The sequence below is a fragment of the Nelumbo lutea genome, chromosome 3 (assembly GCF_056320005.1).
Source record: "Nelumbo lutea isolate HS-2025 chromosome 3, American lotus-T2T, whole genome shotgun sequence".
Lineage (NCBI taxonomy): Eukaryota > Viridiplantae > Streptophyta > Magnoliopsida > Proteales > Nelumbonaceae > Nelumbo > Nelumbo lutea.
In genome coordinates this window covers 57651662-57672881 of record NC_142686.1, presented here as the reverse complement: position 1 = coordinate 57672881, position 21220 = coordinate 57651662, and the positions used below count along the sequence as shown (strand labels likewise).

At 38.1% G+C, this 21220-nt stretch overlaps 1 protein-coding gene across 1 annotated transcript in view; it reads right to left on the bottom strand.

Annotated features, from left to right (window-relative positions):
* LOC148865147 (myosin-6-like) overlaps positions 1–21220 on the bottom strand; it is a 149485-nt gene that overhangs the window by 119401 nt on the left and 8864 nt on the right. The window contains exons 12-21 of the mRNA XM_088981329.1: positions 7178–7235; positions 6971–7072; positions 6699–6736; positions 6429–6555; positions 3699–3869; positions 3486–3617; positions 3276–3385; positions 3030–3087; positions 1770–1947; positions 1116–1321 (exon numbers count right to left, since the gene is read on the bottom strand). Of these exons, the coding sequence (XP_088837455.1) occupies positions 1116–1321; positions 1770–1947; positions 3030–3087; positions 3276–3385; positions 3486–3617; positions 3699–3869; positions 6429–6555; positions 6699–6736; positions 6971–7072; positions 7178–7235 (1180 nt within the window). The remainder of the gene's footprint in view (positions 1–1115; positions 1322–1769; positions 1948–3029; positions 3088–3275; positions 3386–3485; positions 3618–3698; positions 3870–6428; positions 6556–6698; positions 6737–6970; positions 7073–7177; positions 7236–21220) is intronic.

Here is a 21220-nt window from a genome sequence, read left to right as displayed (position 1 = left end):
CTATATGACTATTACTAGGCCAGACATATCATTTGTAGTTAGAGTAGTAAGTTAGTTTATGCAGAATCCATAGGTTCCACATTTGGAAGCAGTTCTAAGAATTGTGTGATATTTGAAGGGAGCTCCAAGTCATGGTTTGTTATACAAGACTGGAGATAGTCTTGTCAACGTCTGATAAAAGATCCACTACAAGGTATTATACTTTTCTTGGAGGGAATTTGGTGACATGGAAGAGCAAAAATCAGACTATAGTACCAAGGAGTAGTGCTGAAGCTGAATATAGAGCCATGGCACACAATGCAAACTAGTGTGGTTGAGGAATCTCCTACAGGAGATTGGGTACTCAATTGACAACCCTATGAAGCTGTATTGTGACAACTAAGTTGCATCTCATCTAATCTACTTTTTCACAAGAAAACAAAGCACATAGAGGTTGAAGTTGGGGAAGACTGGATTACATATGTAACAAGTTGGGTCTATGTGACATATACTCACCAACTACAGAGGAAGTGTTAGAGTTGGTAGTCAGGGGTATTTTGGTCTTTATACCTTGTCTTATTGAATGTTCTATCCATTATGTCTCAGTTTGAGTAATATGTCCCATACTTAATTAGGAGCATAAGTGTCTTTCTGTTTCTATTACAAACATATAAATAAGATCTGGTCGGCTAGGGAGAGAGATTGAATTCTCTCTAGCTGAACCAAAGTTTTTCTCCTCTACTTCTCTCTTCATCTTCTCTTCCTTTTCTTCTCTTTCTGTTATCTTTCTCTCTTATCCTAGGACTGAAAAGTGCAGATTGAACCAAGAACACTACTCAGATTGTAAGATAAGAACTATTAAGAACGAAATAGAAAAAGATAGGAATGCAATATAATCAACAGAATAAATAAGTAAATTTGGAAATTTAAGAACAAAAACAAACTCTTCAGGACATTGATTAATGCAATCAAGTATAAGCATAGCAATGCCCTCTACTCCACTTGACTTCCATTGTCAAAGAGAAATAACGAAGCTATTAAAAAGTGGAAAAAATTTTATTTATCAAACATAAAAAATGACAGCAATAAAAGGTTAACAAAGTCCTATTAAATGTGAAATAAAAGTCATGTATTACCTGGATAATTATTGCTGCTTTTGTCTGCCTCCTGAAGCAAAGTTCATTACGAGCAGCCATCCTACGCATACCTGTTTGAATAGAAACAGCTGAAGAGCACAACTTTTTATAGGCTTTCCTAGCAAGATACATGCGCAAGTATTTCTGGATCCGCACACAGGCAGCTTCTTTCCGCATGCTCTCATACAGTTGTCGAGCAATTTGTCCTGTATCAGAATACAAGCAAGGTAAAAGTAGTTTAATTTCCTTTGTATAAAATAATTGCAAGCTTGGCTCTCAAGTTATAAAAATGACATGAAAAAGGAAACAAAAGGTGAATAAATCTCTTAATTTATGAAAGATAATGTTTCGTTGTCTTCGTTTGAATGATGATGTTTAATCGTCTTTTTTTCAATAATGTACCTAATATCAGTTTAAACTTTTCAGCTGGAAGTAACTTTTTACTTTTAATGATGGAAAAACAGAGGAAATAGTGGAGAGTGAGATTAAGCAAAACTGGCCCCATTTTCTCCAAAGAAAACATTTATGTTCTTCCCCTCTATTTTCTTTTTCTCTTTTGCTTGTTTTCTTTTCCCCCTTTTTCTTTGCAACCAAAAACAGTATCACCAAATTAATTCTTTTCATTGATAAGCAAAAAATTATATAGTACAATACCTCTGCATGCAGTTTGGATCTGTATAGCAGATAACCGCAATAATATAAAGTTTTTCCGAGCCAAGTATGTGCGGGCTCTCCTCTGGATAAGGCTCGCTGATCTTCCTAAAACTTCAATCCTGAGAGCATCGAGTTCTGCCATCTGGCCAGCCCTAAGAAATACCTTTGTCTTTCCAATCTGCATGATAAATTGAATTAGTTAGATATCTCTACAACATATGCCAGAAATGTTCTGGTGGAGAAGAAAAACAGACTCAGTAGCTCCCAACATAGCAAAGTATCTCCTAGCTACAGATGTATCTCCTAGCAACACTGATAATGATATCAGGTCCTGCATATGATCAATTACTGAAACCTGACTGCTTATGTCGTTACCGATATCCACTATTATATATTTATTAAATTCAATTTGAAAATAACCATTCACTAGATTACCAAGAGTGATTAATAATAATTAGGAAGTCTAGTTCACATAAGATAATTTGAGAAATAATACCTATCACTTGCTTAAGTGGTGCTTGTCCCCTTATTGGTGTGTTCTGTATAATGCCAATGGAGAGACCCGATACCACTTACTAATAACCTATCCATTTATTGCATGATGTATTTGGAATTGGTAATCTCAGTTTGGGTGCAAATGGAATCTTCTGATTGATGTGTCAAGCTTGTTTGCCTCAATAACTTTCTTGTGGCCAAAGAAACATGGACGAATCATGTGGAGATGTACTAGAGCTGCACTAATTTCGACGATTTGGGAGAAAGGACTTCAACAATATTCTTAGAAAAGTAAGGAAGCCACAATTGAGTGTCTCACTTCAAGGGTAGCCCACGGCTGAAATCTATTGAGAAGCTCTCAGAATTTTCAGCGGGAGATATCAAAAGAAATTGGAGGGAAGTGGAGGGAACATCCATAAATAAGAATGTCACTTATCACCAGAAAGAGGATAAGCTAAGCTGAATTTTGATCGTAGCAGCATGGGAAACCTTGGGTGACCAAAGTAATGGAAGTGAGACTTCAATGGGATAAAAGGACTGCTAACAATATGGCTGATACACTTGCTAAAAGATGGATGGGGAGAGAGCAACTTTTTTGGGAACAATTGTAAGAAAAATAGGGAATGGGGAGAGATAAGAGGTTTTATATCTTCTCAATTGATTATAAGTTGTTTGTATTTGTATACTCTTTTCATTCGTAAAACACATTGTTAAAGACAAAAAAAAAAAAAAAAAAAATCTTTTCCATTGATTAATACAATTTACCTGATAACCTTGTAGATTTGTCTTCTCCAGTAACTTCTTTGAAGCTGTAGCCCCATCACTACTCCCATAATAACGATTAGCCAAAACAGAAGAGGAAAAAATGTCAACCTTCCAATTATAGAGATATATAATCATTAATAGAAGTATTAGTCATACAAGGTAGGCATGGCAGGGTGGAGATTTTTTTTTTCATTTCTATTCTTTTTTGTTTCTTTTTTTGGTGGGAAGATAAGGAGGAAAAGCTACCTTCCATCCAGAACGCATGGTGCGAGAATGCTAAACCGCTCTAAGAATTCAGAAAATGTTCTTCTTGTAGGATATCCTGCACAACTTATCCTAATTGCTTCCATGACTCCCTGATATTAAAAAAAAAGTCCAGCACATGGATATTAACAGATAAAAATTTCTAGTGGCACTAAAACAAAGAACAAAAATAAATAAATAAATAATTCCTACCCCACATCGAAGCTGCTGTAGAATATTGTTGTTATCAAATATAGATGGCTTAAGAAGATTATTTGGCTTCACACAACGAATGTAGTGAGGATCAGTGGCATTCAGAGTTTCAAGCAAAGATTGTAGTTGTTGCTGCACAGGTGCATTAAAGCACTTCATAAATCAAGAACCTCTGGATAGAAGCAAAAATATCAAACAAACAAAACACCACACCTTAAATCGTGAGCCTATTGATGAGAACTTTGAAGTTTTAGATGACTCCTCAGGCAATGGTGGGAACAAACTGGAGACAAAGGAACACTTTGAAGCACTTAAGACTGCTTGATGCTCAGCAACAACATAGTCTTTGTTCTTGTCCAAGAACAACTCGGTTTGATAAGTAACCTGGAAAACCAAAATTTGTGGTTAACCAATTTCTTATGTGAAATTAGATTAATAGAACATTGATGTTTCATTCATGGTTCACGATATCAACAATATTGATGAAATGTCCCCATTTTGCTTGGACACAATACAAAATTTTCCAGGAATCTTTTTCTTTTCAAATATCTCCAAAACTTTGCCAATATGTCAGTGATATTTCAGATCTCATTGATAGATAATATATTTAATATTTAAAATTCTAGAAAATTATTAAAAAACTTTAATATTTTGTTAAAATCATTATCTTATTAAAAATATTTTCCTAAAAGAACCATAGAGAATTGATGATTGGATAATTGGCCTACCATTTTGATATTATTCACCAAGTCACTATAATTCAAAAGAAAAATAGAAATGCATATAACTAGAAAAGAGTATTCTGAAATTAATCAAAACATATAGTAACAAAAAAGAAAAAGTGAAAATGGCAAGTATTGAAATATTTAATGAAGAGAAGACGGCCAAAAGACTAAAAAAGAGACAAAGAGAAAAGTACTAATAAGGCCTCTCAATTTCCCCAATTTGATTTATAAAGTTCTTTACTATGGTTTTTTGAACCTTATGCAAGTATATTTATTCTAATGATTCCTTGGAGGTTTAATAATCAATTCCATGTTTCTAGAAGTCTTTCCAATTTTTTAAATTTTCCAAACATCTTAGCGAGACTAGCGAAATATCTCCAAAATTTCTCCATCTCTACATGGCGAAATGTCCATTGATATCGAAAGTAAAAACCATGGCTTCATTAAAGCACAAGGCTCCTTTTGGTTTGTGAGATGTCATGAAATGGAATGGGAAAATGGTGGATTTCGAGATCTCAATTTTTGGGATGTGGAATCCCACCATTTTGGTGGGAAACAAGTTAGAAAAGAGGGGCAAAGTTGTTTAACAAAAAAAACACCTCCCTTGTAGAAATTTTGAGAGTTAATATAATAATAGACCCATGGCCCATTTATAAATTATTAATTATTTAATAACAGTTTAATAAAACAATTTAATTAAAATTAATAAATAAACTAAAAAATAATAAATATAATATTAATCAATTAAAACTAACTTAAAATTACTCATTAATTAATAATGAAATATTATAATTATTAATTAAGTCATAAGTATTAATAAAAATTAAAATATTCATTAATGTCCAGAGTTAATTAACTAATTATTAATATTAATTAACTAACAATTAATAATAAAATACAAAATACCAAAAAGGTATTTATAAATTAATGGTTATTTAATAATTAACAACAAAAATAGTTAATAATTAATTAAGTAGTGAAGAATTATTTATTTATTTTACTAATTATTTCCTTAATAATAAATCAAAATAAATGTTAATTAATTAAAAGTAATTGATAATTCAAGAAAATAGATATTAGTTAATAATAAATATTAATAAATTAAAATATTAGTTTTAAATAATTAATACTAATAAAATATAAAATAAGAAAAATTTACTAATTAACTAATTAATTAATTAATAATTGTTATTGGGGTTGATTTTCCCACTACTTTTGCTTTTGCAACCAAACAATGGAACATGAAAAATTTCCACCCATTCTCTTTCTCATCCTATTCCATCCCATCCTTTCCCATCACACCAAAATCTTTCCTCGAACCAAACACAGCCTAAGAGAGTTGTGCCTCCATGCAAGCCTGAAGGAAAAAATGCTTCATATTGTTTACCCTGAAAGGCAGATTCCCCACACCTCCAGTTTTTTTTTTTTTTGAATGAAAGGTAAAATTAAATTTAAAAACCAAAAGAAGGTATACAAGGTGTATATAGTAGAAACCCGCAAAAGAACCTACCCAAGGAAATTACGCGGCTAAGCGTAGCTCCTAGCCCAAAAGCCAAAGGACAGCAAGGACGCAAACTAGGCCAATGCCCCAATACAAATACCACTAGAGCAAAAGCCACAACCAAACCCAGGTAAACAGCACAAAGCATAAAGGCAACAAACCCCAAAAATGGACCACCCAATTAAATACACACAGAAGATCTACCCCTCCCTCTTCGACCTCTCCCTCTAGTGTTTGTATTCTTTTGTTGCATGGTTATTGTTGAAGTGTTATCACACAACTCTTCCCCTGGATTGTGCTTTTTTATTTCGATGAAGTTATGCCTTGCAATTGGTATTAACAAAATGTATGTATTTCATATATAGTTTTAAATTTGTGCTTGTATCTATGCTTCAACATAAATGAGGTATGTTTTATACATATAAAACTTTTAATAGTTATCAAGCTCTTAATATTCTCAAATTTCCTGTTTACGTGCTCAGCTATTCACTTATATGCTCTTCCCCTATAAAATATGCTCATGATGTACACACTTTTTTCCTTCCAGTTTTCTTTTTTTTTTCTTGAAAAAAAAATGACACATGAAATTTAAACCTCACCCCTTGGGGCTTACACCTCTCACATGTAAAGACCCTGGCGCCTCAATTTGCGCCTCTGCATTTTTAAACAGTGTTGTCAACTTAAAAGGGATGCCATGAACAGATGTATGTTACTTACATCACCTGCGTAATGCGAAATGGTGAAGTCAGTACGTGACAACTTTGGCTTGCTGAAGCGCTTATGTTTTTGAAATGTCTGATACAGCTTTTGAGCAAACGTCTCATGTGTTGATCTTGGAAACATGCTACAAAACAAAATCCCCAGCTATCTCACCATCTCAAACAAGCAACTCTAAAAATATTTATCCATTAAATGATATGAAAAACATGTTCCCTTAATGAAATAGGAGAGTGGTAAAAGCACAACTTATAATATTCTTATTCATACCAAGCTTCATCCAGAAGAGCAATGATCCCACCAGGTTTCTGGAAGTTGTAAGTGTAAAAAATGTAAGATTAAAATGTTTCACAGAATACATAAAAAATATTTACAGGAGATAGAACTGATATTAGTGGAAGGGGATATGCATAATAAAGAGTCAATAACTGTTCCTGAATCACCATGATGAAAGTGATGTGATAACCTATATCAAAACAATTAATTTAAGTTAGACAAATTAAGCATAAAGAAAAGTCTTAGCCAGGGATGAAAAAACAAACCTTTTCAATAAGATCTAGAACATCTTGGTTATCGATGAATTCTATGTAACTCCAATCAATTTCTTCTTTTGTGTATTCCTCTTGCTCCATTTTAAAAACATGCTGCTTGTCAATAAAATAATGAATAACACAAATGAACAAATACATACATCTAAATCAGAATTTTCAAGGAAAAACAAAGAACCACAAGAGATGCAATTCCAAAACCTGATTGAAATGTTGCTGCAGTTTCTCATTTGTCAAATTGATACAGAATTGCTCAAAGCTGCCAAAAGAAAAACATTCAATATATGGCACTCAAACAATAGAATATGCCACAACTTTTCCATTAATAGAAACAGCAATCAAAACAATCCATTATATGATGGAAGGGGAAAACCTGCACTCTATGCTGACCTAAAAAGATCAAAGAAAAGGAAAGAAAAAGAGAGGGAAAAGTGAAGAGAAGAGAAGAAAGATAGGAAACAAAGAGAGAGAAGAAAAGGGAAGTTGAAAAACAGTCCTACAAGTAGGGATTGTGTTTGAAACAAAGAAAACTAGCAAGAGAAGATTAGAGAAGAAGAGAGAGCTGCGGCAAGAAGAGTTAGAGGATGAGGAGTTCAAACTTAACCTCCCTCTAACTCTCTAATACACTTTTATTAAGTTAATCTTTTAGTAATTACAAGAGAAGTCCTTAGTTGGACAAGAAATTACAAAAGATGAACATAAAAGAGTATGGGCCCAGAATAAGGCCCATTACAGAGAAGAACATAAAGATAATATACAGTAACAGCCTATGGGCCATTCGGCCCATCTTCTCTACACTCCCCCTCAAGCTGAGCATAGATGTCAATCATGCCCAGCTTGCCAGTGACATGATGAAGTCTTGCCTTGGAAATGCCCTTGGTGAGAAAGTCTGCCAATTGTCCTTCAGAGGTAACGAATGGAAGGCACACTTCTCCGGAGGAGACTCTTTCTCGAATAAAATGTCTATCAACTTCAATATGTTTGGTTCGATCATGTTGTACCGGGTTGTGAGCAATGTTGATGGCAGCCTGATTATCACAGTACAACATCATGGGTCTGTCACGATCAATCCCAAGTTCTTCCATTAAGGACCTTAGCCACAACAATTCCGAGACCCCATGTGCCATGGCCCTATACTCTGCTTCTGCAGAGGATCTGGCCACAACAGATTGTTTCTTACTCCTCCAAGAGACAACATTACCAGCCACCAGACTGCAATATCCTGAGATAGATCTTCTGTCATCCATATTTCCAGCCCAATCAGCATCAATATAGGCTTCAAGTTTCAAGTGGTCATGCTTGGTAAATAAGATTCCTTTCCCTGAAGAGCCTTTCAGATAGCACAAAATCCGTTCTGCTACTGCCATATGAGTATCTCTAGGAGCATGCATGAACTGGCTAATGCAACTGACAACATACGCAATATCTGGTCTAGTCATGCACAGGTACAGAAGTTTCCCAAGAAGTCTCTGAAAAACCCCTTTGTCTTCCAACAGAGTTCCATCTGTAGCTGAAAGTTTGTGACTCGTATCAATGGGAGTTGCAGCTGGTCTTGCACCCAGTTTTCCAGTTTCAGACAATAAATCAAGAGCATATTTCCTTTGGGAAATAAGGATCCCATCCTTGGATCTGGCAACTTCTATGCCAAGGATATCTCAACTCCCTCAGATCCTTAATCTCAAATTCTGTACAGAGGAAGGACTTAAGATCCAGATGCCCGAGGCATCATCACCAGTCACTATAATGTCATCAACATACACAATGAGATACACTGCCAAAGATCTACTTTTCTTCACAAACAGAGTATGATCCGACTGTGTCTGAACATAGCCAAATTTAACAAGTGCAGCTCTAAATCTCTCAAACCAGGCTCTAGGAGATTGTTTAAGACCATAAAGAGATTTCTTCAATTTGCATACCTTTCCTTGCATATCTTTCCCATACATCCCTGGGGGAAGACACATGTAGACTTCCTCATGTAAGTCACCATTCAGAAATGCATTCTTTACATCCAACTGATAGAGAGGCCAATCAAAGTGAGCTGCCAGAGATAAAAGAACCCTCACAGATGTCATCTTGGTAACAGGGGCAAAAGTCTCCAGGTAGTCAATCCCATATGTCTGTGTGTAGCCTTTTGCAACAAGCCTAGCCTTGTACCTCTCAATAGTTCCATCAGCCCTATATTTAATGGTGAAAACCCACTTGCACCCAACCAGATCCTTCCCTTCAGGCAAATCCACCACCTCCCAAGTACCATTTGCATGTAGAGCATCCATTTCGGTTTCCATGGCATCTCTCCATTCTGGAATCCCAAGAGCTTCTGAGACAGACCTAGGAATGGGGTTAGAAGCAACAGAAGAGAGATAGGCAAACTATGAAGGAGAAAGCAAGTCATAAGAAAGGTGTTTGGAAATGCAGTGTGCAGTACATTTCCGCTTCCCTTTCCTAACAGCAATGGGGACATCAAGGTCTGGAAAAGATGATTCCAAAGGAGTTGAAGCAGTACCTGTTATCTCATTTGTGATTGGGAATGTATGAGCTTCATCTGTTGTGAAGGAAACCACTTGCTCATTCCTGGATCTCTGCCTTTGATACACTTTGGGATTATGGATAGGGCGAGGGGGTAAAGAAATAGGGTCCCTGGGACAAGAGGTATGAAGTGATTGATCCTCCTTTGACTCATTTGGTGAGGATACAGGTTTGTCAAGAGACTCAACTGGGACAGGAAGAGGAAGAGCAAAAACTTGTGACAGACTCTCCCCCTGTGGACAATGTCCATCCTGAGAGGAACCATAAAAAGGAGAAAGTTCATTAAAGGTAACATCCATAGAGACATGTCGGGTGCCAGTCTTTAGATCAAAACAGCAATAACCTTTTTGTGTGGGGGAGTAACCAAGGAAGATACATTTTGTAGGCTTTCGGTTCAAACTTGTGTCTTTGCACACTTGGAATGTGAACATAGCAGATACAGCCAAACACACGAAGAGGAATTGGGAAGAGATCCTTGTCTGGATGAAGAAGACTGAAGGGGGATTTAAACCCTAGTACCTTGGATGGCATACGGTTTATGAGATAGGTAGCAGTAAGTATAGCATCACCCCAAAATCTTGTGGGAACATGTGAGGCAAACAAAAGGCTCCTTGCAACTTCAACAATATGTCTATTTTTCCTCTCAGCAACTCCATTTTGTTCAGGGGTTCTAACACAGGAGCTTTGATGAATAACCCCCATGTCTGAAAGATACAAGGATAAACTCTTCTCAAAATACTCTTTTGCATTGTCAGATCTGAAAACCTTAATTCTGGTACCAAATTGAGTTAGAACAAGCTCATGAAATTGCCTCACAAGTCTTGGGATTTCATCCCGGGATTTCATTAAGTATATCCAGGAGAATCTAGAGAAGTCATCAATAAACAAGATAAAATATTTGTAACCCCCCATAGAGGATAAATGGTATGGCCCCCACACATCAGAGTGCACAATATGAAAAAGAAAAAAATATCTTTTATTGCTCACAGGGTAATTTTTTCTACAATGCTTTGACAACTGACAGGACTCACAATTGAGACTGGACACACTGACTCCCTTAAACAGTTTTGGAAACAAATGGCTTAAAGCAGAAAAGGGTAAATGACCCAACCGACAATGACTCAACAAAATTTGACTAACAGACTCTGAAAAAGTAAAACCAAAAGCAACATTCTTGGGATGATCAAAGCATTGGCCAGGGGTGTCGAGCAAGTATATTCCATTCGCTTCATGGCCACTCCCAATCACCTTCTGAGACTTCAGGTCCTGAAACACACAGTGAGAAGGGAAAAAGGTTACACAACAATTCAATGATTTGGTCAGGCTACTTACAGATAATAAGTTGGTATTTAATTTAGGCACATGAAGAGTGGAAGATAAGAGTAAGGAGTCTGTAGCCTTGACAGTTCCCTTGCCGGAAATAGGAGCAAGAGAACCATCAGCTAAGGTGATTTTGTCACGGCCAGGAAGTAAATCATATGAAACAAATAAAGTGGAAAGGTTGGTCATGTGATCAGAAGCACCTGAGTCTATGATCCACGGGGTTTTGTGTTTACCTGAGGTGGATGCATGGTTAGCGGAAGCCCTTATACCTGAGTGAGCAAATGCAATGGTGGCTGAACTCCAGAAGGGATGGATGATGAAGATGCACCTTCAAGATGACTGATCATCTTTCCAAACTTCTCATATTCAACTTTCATGGCTGCCAACTATGCACTGGTAGATTCAACCTCTATATCTGTGCCTGTGGCTGCATGTGCACTTCCTGTCTTTCTACTATCATTCTTCTTCTGGAATCTGATAGGTACAAGATTGGGATGCAATTTCCAACACTTGTCCATTGTATGCTTCGGGTTCTTACAATATTCACACACCACTTCCTTCCTTCCTGTGCCACTGTGAGCTTCTGTAACCCCTTTGGGTTTAATTCTCATATTTGCAAAATGATCATTGATACCAACTCCTTGAACCTGCACTTGCCTTCTACTTTCTTCACTGCTGACCAGAGTATATGCTTGTGACAATGAAACATCTTCCTTGGACAAGATGTTTTGCTTTGTAATATCATATTCAGAATTCAACCCTATCAAGAACTCAAAGACCCTATTCCGTTCAACCAATTTCCTGTATGTTTCAGCATCCTTAGGGGTATCCCAAGTCACAGCCTCTATCAAATCAATCTCTTGCCATATAGATTTTAAGATTGAGAAGTATGCTACAAGTGACTTCTCCCCCTGTCTTAGATTCTTCACATCACTTCTCAGTTTGTAAGCTCTAGCAACATTCAACTTCTGGGAGTAAGTCTCTGCAACACTATCCCAGATTTCTTTAACCGAATTCATCCATAGATAATGTTGACTGATCTGTGGCTGCATTGAGTTCACAAGCCACCCAATCACAGTGTAGTTTTCTTGTACCCATCTCTCATAAGATGGATCATCCTCTGAAGGAGCTTTCTTGCTCCCATAAATAAAACCCCATTTTCCTTTGCTACAAATATGGATTTTCACTGATTGTGACCAAGCTAAGTAATTGGTCCCATCAAGCTTGACTGTAGTTACAGCCAGCATAGAATCGGTTGGGGTTCCCAAAATCTGCCCATATTCAGCAGTATTCTTGTTTTCAAAGTTTGAGAAATCCATCATGCAAAGTTCGGTGGTAGTTCTTTCTTTACTGTTTCAGCCTTCAAAAAGACACCCAACAACCTCCAATCACAATGTATTTCAGATTCTAACAGCCAATGTCCCAAAGAGGAAGACAAAAGACCACAATCCTTAAGAGACCTTTTGTCGAACACTCAGTGTGCAATACTTAACAGCCCACTGTTTACTATTTCAACCTTCAAAGTATAGGGCACAATTTACTATTTCAGGCTTCAAGAAGGGGCTGGAATGAAGATGAGACTAGTATCACTTAGTTTTAAAACAGTCTCAGCAACTTCCCAACCCAATAATCAGCCGAATAGGACCTCCAAAGCAACCCAGAAATTTCTGAGTAGGGGCAGTCCAGCAACAGTGGCCGAATGAAGCAGTCTCAGCAGTAGTGATTCCAAAGGTATTTCGGCTACTTGACAGTCCAGAAAAGAAATGAAAAACAACCCAGAAATCTCTGGATTAAATCAAACCCGAGGATAGCCAAATAGATGTACTGTTTCCAAAGAAACTTCAGACTTTTAATAGTCCAGAACAGTAAAAAAATTAACCCAGAAACAACTGAGCAAAGACTTACAGTAAGAGAGTCTCTGGTTTGAACTATAAACCAGGCCAAATACTTGTCCTTTAGGATGACTTCGAAAAACCCTTTTCTCTGAATTTAAAGCAGGCAAAGCAACTTGTTCTCTGATTCTTCCTGGTCACCGAACCCTTCTCCAAGTGTGTAGAAGCTTGGGAACCCTCCAATGACCTCCAAGAATCAGGCGGATGACTGTAAACTCTCAGCCCTAGAACCTCCTCATGTAGTTGGCTGAACTAGAACCACATGAGGGACACGCCAAGCAATGGCCTGCTCTGATACCAAGTTGAAAAACAGTCCTAGAAGTAGGGACTGTGTTTGAAACAAAGAAAACTAGCAAGAGAAGATTAGAGAAGAAGAGAGAGCTGCGACAAGAAGAGTTAGAGGATGAGGAGTTCGAACTTAACCTCCCTCTAACTCTCTAATACACTTTTATTAAGTTAATCTTTTAGTAATTACAAGAGAGGTCCTTAGTTGGACAAGAAATTACAAAAGAGGAACATAAAAGAGTATGGGCCCAGAATAAGGCCCATTACAGAGAAGAACATAAAGATAATATACAGTAACAGCCTATGGGCCATTCGGCCCATCTTCTCTACAAGGGAGAACAGTCAAGAGAAATCGAACTCACTCCCCTCACTATCAACCCAGTATGTATTATTATTCATTAATGGATGAAATCACAACTGTAGAGAAGATAGGTTGAATGGCCCATAGGCTATTTATTCTTTCTTGTTATTTATATTTTTCTGTAATGGGCCTTATTCTGGGCCCATCCTGTCTATATTAAGTTCTTTGTAATTTCCTACCCAACTAAGGGCCTTCTTGTAATTATTCAAATCTATCTTAATAAAATAGTGTTAGGGTGCTGAGAGAGAGTAGGTGCGAAACTCTCAGTCTCAAACCCTCATTGTCGAACTCTCAAGCTCTCCTCTCTTCAGTTTTCTTCATGGTATCAGAGCAGACCTGAACTTCAATATTCTAGGGCTGGAAGCTTAGGCTCGTGTTGCCTGATTCTTGGAGGTCATTGAAAGTGCCCAAGACTAGAATCTCTTGGAGAAGTGGTTCGGTGACCAGGAAGAATCAGAGAAAAAAAAGGAAGGGGAACAGCTCGATTCTGGTTTGAAGCTCGAAACTGTAAGTTGTGCTCAGATTTCTGGGTTATTTTCTTATGTGTTTGGATTGTTGAAGTGTCCGAAAATTTCTGGTTGTTTTGGACTACTTTCGGTTGTGTTTGGACTGTTGAAGTGTCCAAAAGTTTTTGGTTGTTCTGTACTACCTTCGGCTGCCATTGAATCTGGTTTAACCCAGAAATTTCTGGGCTGTTTTCACTCCTTCTTGGACTGTTAAAACTGCCGAAACATCCTTGTAACAAGGTTGTGGATTGTTACTTATATTTGGCTGTTTTGGGGGGCTGTACGAACTGTTCTTGAGGCCTATTTTTTCTTTTTTGACAGTGGGGTTGTCTCTATTGCCCACACTGTGTTTGTAAAAAGGCCTTTTTAGCAATACCAATTGGTATTTACTCTTCTTGGCTATTTCTTTGGTGGTTACCTTGAAGTCCAGATTTGAAAAGGTACTTCGGCTGAGTGCACAGTGCCTAGAAGTTTCTTATTACTTCTTGAAGGCTGAACCCAGTGTATTGCCTTCTTGTGGTCGGCTAAACTCAGTGTATTGCCTTCTTGTGGTCGGTTGAACTCAATTCTTGCTCGTCCTCATTCATATACTTGTAGAAGTCATCTGAAATCATATTTGAAGTGGTTACATGACGTACTCCTCAGAGTTTGAAAACAAAAGTGGTGCTGAATATGGACTGGTTCAGAGGACTCCAAGTGATTCCTTATTGACTGTGACTATAGTCAAACTAGATGGAACCAATTATCTGGCATGGTCACAATCAGTAAAGATTTACGTATGTAGTAGAGGAAAGTGGGGGTTCATTTCCGAGAGTAAGAAGGCTCCCCCAGAAGATGATCCATCCTACGAGAAGTGGATGCAAAAAAATTACACTGCCATTGGGTGGCTTGTGAACTCAATGCAGCCACAAATTAGCCAACACTACCTATGGATGAATTCAGCAAAGAAAATTTGGGACAGTGTTGCAGAAACCTATTCCCAAAAACTCAATGTGGCCCGAGCATATAAATTGAGAAGTGATGTAAAGAATTTAAGGCAAGGGGAGAAGCCTCTAGCTGTGTATTTCTCAACCCTGAAGTCTCTATAGCAAGAGATTGACATAATAGAAGGTGTAACTTGGGACACCACCAATGATGCAGAGACCTACAGAAAATTGGTTGAAAGGAACAGGGTTTTTGAGTTCTTAACTGGACTAAACCCAAAACATAATATCACAAAACAGAATATTCTTTCCAAGGAGTGTGTCTCATTGTCACAAGCTTATGCATTGGTGAGTAGTGAAGAGCGCAAAAGGGTTGTCCAAGTTCAAGGGGTTGATATTAGTGATCACTTTGCCAATATGGGGGTTAAACCTAAAGGGAATGCTGGAACTTCTGGTGGCACAGGAAAAAAAGAAGTTATATGTGAGTACTGCAAGAAGCCGAAGCACACCAAAGACAAATGCTGGAAACTACATCCTAATCTTGTTCCCATTCGGTTTCAGAAAAAACATGATAGTAAAAGATCAGGAAGTGCAAATGTAGTTGCCGGGCCAAATAGTGAAGAGATGTCTGCTTCTGCACAGTTGGCAGCCATGAGAGCAGAATATGAAAAGTTTGGGAAGATGATCAGTCAGCTGGGTGATGTGACTTCTCCTTCCAACCCTTCAGGAAATTCTGCTTCTTCTGCATTTGCTCATTCAGGTATAAGGGCTTCTGCCAATCATGCTACCACTTCAGGTAATCTCAAGATCCCTTGGATTATTGACTTAGGTGCTTCTGACCATATGACCAATCTTTCTACCTTGTTTGTTTCATATGACTTGCTTCCTGGATGTGATAAAATCACTTTAGCTGATGGTTCACTTGCCCCTATCTCTGATAAGGGAACCATCAAGGCTACGGATTCCTTGTTCCTACCTTTTGCCCTTCATGTACCTAAACTAAATACAAATTTGTTGTCGGTAAGTAGTTTAACCAAGTCACTAAACTGTGGTGTAATCTTTTTTCCTTCCTACTGTGTTTTTTAGGATCTGGAGTCTCAGAAGGTGATTGGGAGTGGCCATGAGGTGAACGGAATATACCTGCTTGATACTCCGGGACAATGCACTGATCATCTTGGGAATGTTGCTCTCGGATATGTTTCTTCAGAGTCTATTAGTCAGATTATGTTGTGTCATCGTCGTTTTGGTCATCTGTCTTTTTCTGCCTTGAGTCATCTATTCCCTGAACTGTTTAAGAGAATTAGTTTGTCCAGTCTTCATTGTGAGTGTTGTGAATTGTCAAAGCATTGTAGAAACAATTATCCTTTGAGCAATAAAAGATCTTCTTTTCCTTTTAATATTGTGCACTCTGATGTGTGAGGGCCTTACCACTTACCCTCCATGGGTGGCTACAAATATTTTATCCTGTTTTTTGATGACTTTTCACGGTTCACTTGGATATTCCTGATGAAATCCCGTGATGAAGTTCCAAGACTTGTAAGACAATTCCATGAATTTATTCTAACCCAATTTGATACCAAAATTAAAATCTTCAGATCTGACAATGCAAAAGAATACTTTGAGAAGAACCTATCCTGATATCTCTCTGACATGGGGGTTATTCATCAAACCTCATGTGCTAGGACCCCAGAATAGAATGGGTTGCTGAGAGGAAAAATAGACATATTGTTGAAGTTGCAAGAAGTATCTTATTTTCCTCACATGTTCCTACAAGGTTTTGGGGTGATGTTGTTCTTACTGCTACCTACCTTATAAACCGTATGCCATCCAGGGTTTTGAGGTTTAAGTCTCCCTTCAATCTCCTTCATCCGGACAAGGACCTTTTTCTTGTTCCTATTCGTGTCTTTGGCTGCACCTGTTATGTACATGTTCCAAGTGTCCAAAGGCATAAATTTGAACCCAAAGCTCAAAAGTGTATCTTCCTTGGTTATTCCCCCACACAAAAGGGTTATTGTTGTTTTGATCCAAAGACTGGCACTTGGTATGTCTCAATGGATGTCACCTTTGATGAGCTTTCCCCCTTTTATGGTTCCTCTCCAAAAGGACATTGTCCATAGAGGGAGGATTTGTCACAGGTGTTTGCTCTTCCTCTTCCTGTCCCTGTTGAGTCTCTTGATGTGTCTGCTTCTCCTTCAAATGTATCAAGGGTGGACCAGTCATTCCATTCTCCCTGTCCCAGTGTTCTTCCCTCTTTACCTCCTCGTCCTATCCTCAATCCCAAGGTGTATCAAAGGAAAAGACCCAGAAATGTGCAGGTTGTTTCTCCTACAATACATGAGCCTCATACACTTCCAGTTACAGAAGAGACAACAGGTACTGTTTCAGCACCTTTGGAGTCATCCTTCCCTGACCTTGATATTCCCATTGCTGTTAGGAAAGGAAAATGGAAGTGCACTGCACACTGCATTTCCAAGCACCTTTCTTACAGTTTGCTTTCACCTTCATACTTTGCCTATATCTCTTCTATTGCTTCTAACCCTATTCCCAGGTCTGTGTCAGAAGCTCTTAAGATTCCAGAATGGAGGGATGCTATGAGATCTGAAATCAATGCCTTACACAAGAATGACACATTGGAAGTGGTGGATTTGCCTGAAGGGAAGGATCTAGTCGGTTGCAAGTGGGTCTTTATTATCAAATATCGAGCTGATGGCACCATTGAAAGATACAAGGCCAGGCTGGTTGCAAAAGGCTATACACAGACATATGGGATTGATTATTTGGAGACCTTTGCACTTGTTTCCAAGATGACATCTGTGAGGGTTCTTCTATCTTTAGCTGCTCACTTTGACTGGCCCCTTTATCAATTGGATGTGAAGAATGCATTTCTGAATGGTGAATTACATGAGGAGGTTTATATGTCTCTTCCTCCAGGGATGTATGGAACTGATATGAAAGAGAAGGTATGCAGGCTGAAGAAATCTCTTTATGGACTAAAACAGTCCCCTAGAGCATGGTTTGAGAGATTTAGAACAGCACTTGTTAACTTTGGTTATGTGCAGACACTATTCGATCATACTCTTTTTGTGAAGAATGGACCTCTGGCAGTATACCTCATTGTGTATGTAGATGATATTGTAGTGACTGGTAATGATGTTTTAGGAATTCATGATCTAAAATCTTTTCTCCATACAGAGTTTGAGATTAAAGATTTGGGGGAATTGAGATACTTTCTTGGCATAGAAGTGGCTTGATCCAAGGATGGGATTCTTATCTCCCAAAGGAAGTATGTTCTTGACTTGCTCTCTGAAACTGGAAAGATGGGTGCTAGACCAGTGGCTACTCCTATTGATACGAGTCATAAACTCTCAGCCTCAGAAGGGACATTGTTAGAAGACAAAGGAATCTTTCAAAGACTTCTTGAGAAACTTTTGTACCTATGCATGACTCGGCCAGATATTGCATATGCAGTCAGTTGCATTAGCCAATTCATGCATGCTCCCCGAGACACTCATATGGCAATAGTAGAGAGAATCCTATGTTATTTGAAGGGCTCCCCAGGAAAGGGTATTCTGTTTGCCAAGCATGGTCATATGAAACTTGAAGCCTACACCGATGTAGACTGGGCCGGAAACATTGATGACAGAAGATCTACTTCTGGGTATTGCAGCTTGGTGGCTGGTAATGTTGTTTCTTGGAGAAGCAAGAAACAATCAGTTGTTGCTCGGTCTTCTGCTAAAGCAGAATACAGGGCCATGGCACATGGAGTTTTTGAATTATTATGGCTAAAATCATTGATGGAAGAACTTGGGGTTGAATATGACAAGCCAATGATGTTGTATTGTGATAATCAGGCTGCCATCAACATTGCTCACAACCCAATGCAACATGATAGAACCAAGCATATTGAAGTTGATCGATACTTCATTAGGGAAAGGGTCTCTTCGGGTGAAGTATGCCTTCCTTTCATCACATCTGAAGGACAGTTGGCAGATTTTCTCACCAAAGGCATTCCCAAGGCAAAACTTCAGCATGATACCAGCAAGCTTGGCATGATTGACATCTATCCTCAGCTTGAGGGGGAGTGTAGAGAAGATGGGTCGAATGGCCCATAGGCTGTTTATTCTTTCTTATTATTTATGTTTTTCTGTAATGGGCCTTATTATGGGCCCATCCTGTCTATATTAAGTTCTTTGTAATTTCTTGCCCAACTAAGGGCCTCCTTGTAATTATTCAAATCTATCTTAATAAAATAGTGTTAGGGTGCTGAGAGAGAGTAGGTTCGAAACTCTCATTCTCAAACCCTCATTGCCGAACTCTCAAGCTCTCCTCTCTTCAGTTTTCTTCAACAACAATATCCCCAAACATGTAAAACTGATATTAGAGAGAAAATAAAACAAGAAAGGCTCAGGTTTATAAATACAAAATACAAGGATTTGCACTGTACATATTTATATTTGCACTCAGTCAAGAGAAGTCGAACTCACTCCCCTCACTGTCAACCTAGTATGTATTATTATTCATTAATGGATGAAATCACAACAATATCCCCAAACATGTAAAACTGATATTAGAGAGAAAATAAAACAAGAAAGGCTCATGTTTATAAATACAAAATACAAGGCTTTGCACTGTACATATTTATATTTGCACTCTTCCCATACTGACGCCAAAAGGAAAATACATATGGACTAATTCTAACACTCCCCCTCAAGATGAAGCATATATGTCATAAAGTTCCAACTTCTTACAAATATAATTCATCCTTGAATGGCCCAAACTTTGGTAAAGATATCACCTACTTGGTCTTTTGACTTAACATAAGGAGTAGCAATATCTCCACTTGTCACTTTCCCTCTCATAGAATGACAGTCAACTTCAATATGGTTAGTTCTTTCCCAAAACACTAGGTTGGAAGCAATATGAGTTGTGCCTTGGTTGTCACTGAACAACTTAATGGGCTGATGAACTGGGATGTTTATTTCCAAAAGAAAATACTTCAACCAAACCAACTAGGTTGTTTATTTCCAAAAGTACATAATCATTAGAGCTGATTTTCTTCTTGATTTTAAAAGGACCCTTCTTGAATGGAGCTTCTTATAAACACCTTTAGGGAAACGATCAGGCCTGGTTCATACCATTACCATGTCCCCTTCATTAAAATCAATAAACCTGCATCATAGGTTACCATGGGACTTATAGGCTTCATTGTTGGTTGCAATCTTCCTCCTAACCTCATCATGGATCTCCTTGATGTGGTTAACAAAATTTTTTTCATCAGCACTTGGTCTTGCCCCTGATGGAAAAGGAACTAGGTCTATAGTCTTCTTAGGCTGAATTCCCATCACTATCGCAAAGGGGCTGCGACCTGTACTCATAGAGCTATTGTAGGAAAATTCAGTTGTAGGCAACACCAAATCCCACTATGTAACATGATCACTCACCAAACAATGTCCCTAGACTGAGCACCAATTTTTTATCCGTTAGTAGCTTGACAAAAATTTTGAACTATTTAGTGATTTTTTCTCCTGGTCATTGTGCTTTGCAGGATCTGGAATCAAAGAGGATGATTGGGAGTGGTCGTGAGGTGAATGGAATCTATCTTCTTGATGCGCTTCCCAGTCATCAAAATCATCATGTTAGCGGGAACATTGAGTCAGAGTCGGTGGGTCAGATTATGCTTTGGCATAACTGGTTAGGGCATTTGCCTTTTGCTTCCTTGCATTTGTTGTTTCCAACATCGTTTGAGTCTGTCAGTTTGTCCATCTTGGAGTGTGAGGGTTGCCAACTAGGAAAGCATTGTAGACATTCCTTTAAAGCAAGCAATAAAAGATGTTCTTCTGTTTTTTATATTGTTCATACTGATGTGTGGGGGTCATACCATATTTCCTCTATGGGTAGCTATTGGTATTTTCTTTTATTTGTGAATGATTATTCTTAATACTCTTGGATATATTTGATGAGATCCCCTGATGAGCATCTTTAGTTCAATAGTAACATCGGATGGTGACGTCGGGGTTTGGAATACGAATGAAAGTGTTTAAATCAGATAATGCTAGGGAATACTTTGAAATAAAAAATGGCATCAAACCTATTGGAGCATGGAGTAGTCCATCAAAGCAGTTGTACATACACTCCACAACAGAATGGTGTAGTAGAAAGGAAGAACAGACATATTGTGGAAGTACCAAGAAGCATGATATTGAGCTCTATAGTTCCATTTCGTTTTTGGGGTGATGCAGTTATTATAGCAATTTTTTTATTAATCGAGTGCCTTCTCATGTTCTTGGATATAGCACTCCATTCAGCCTTCTTTTTCCTGAGGGGGAGATGTTCCATATTCCTCTAAGGTTTTTTGGATGTGTATGCTTTGCCCATGTTCTTGGTCCTCACCACTTAAAGCTGGACCCTAAGGCAAAGAAATGGCA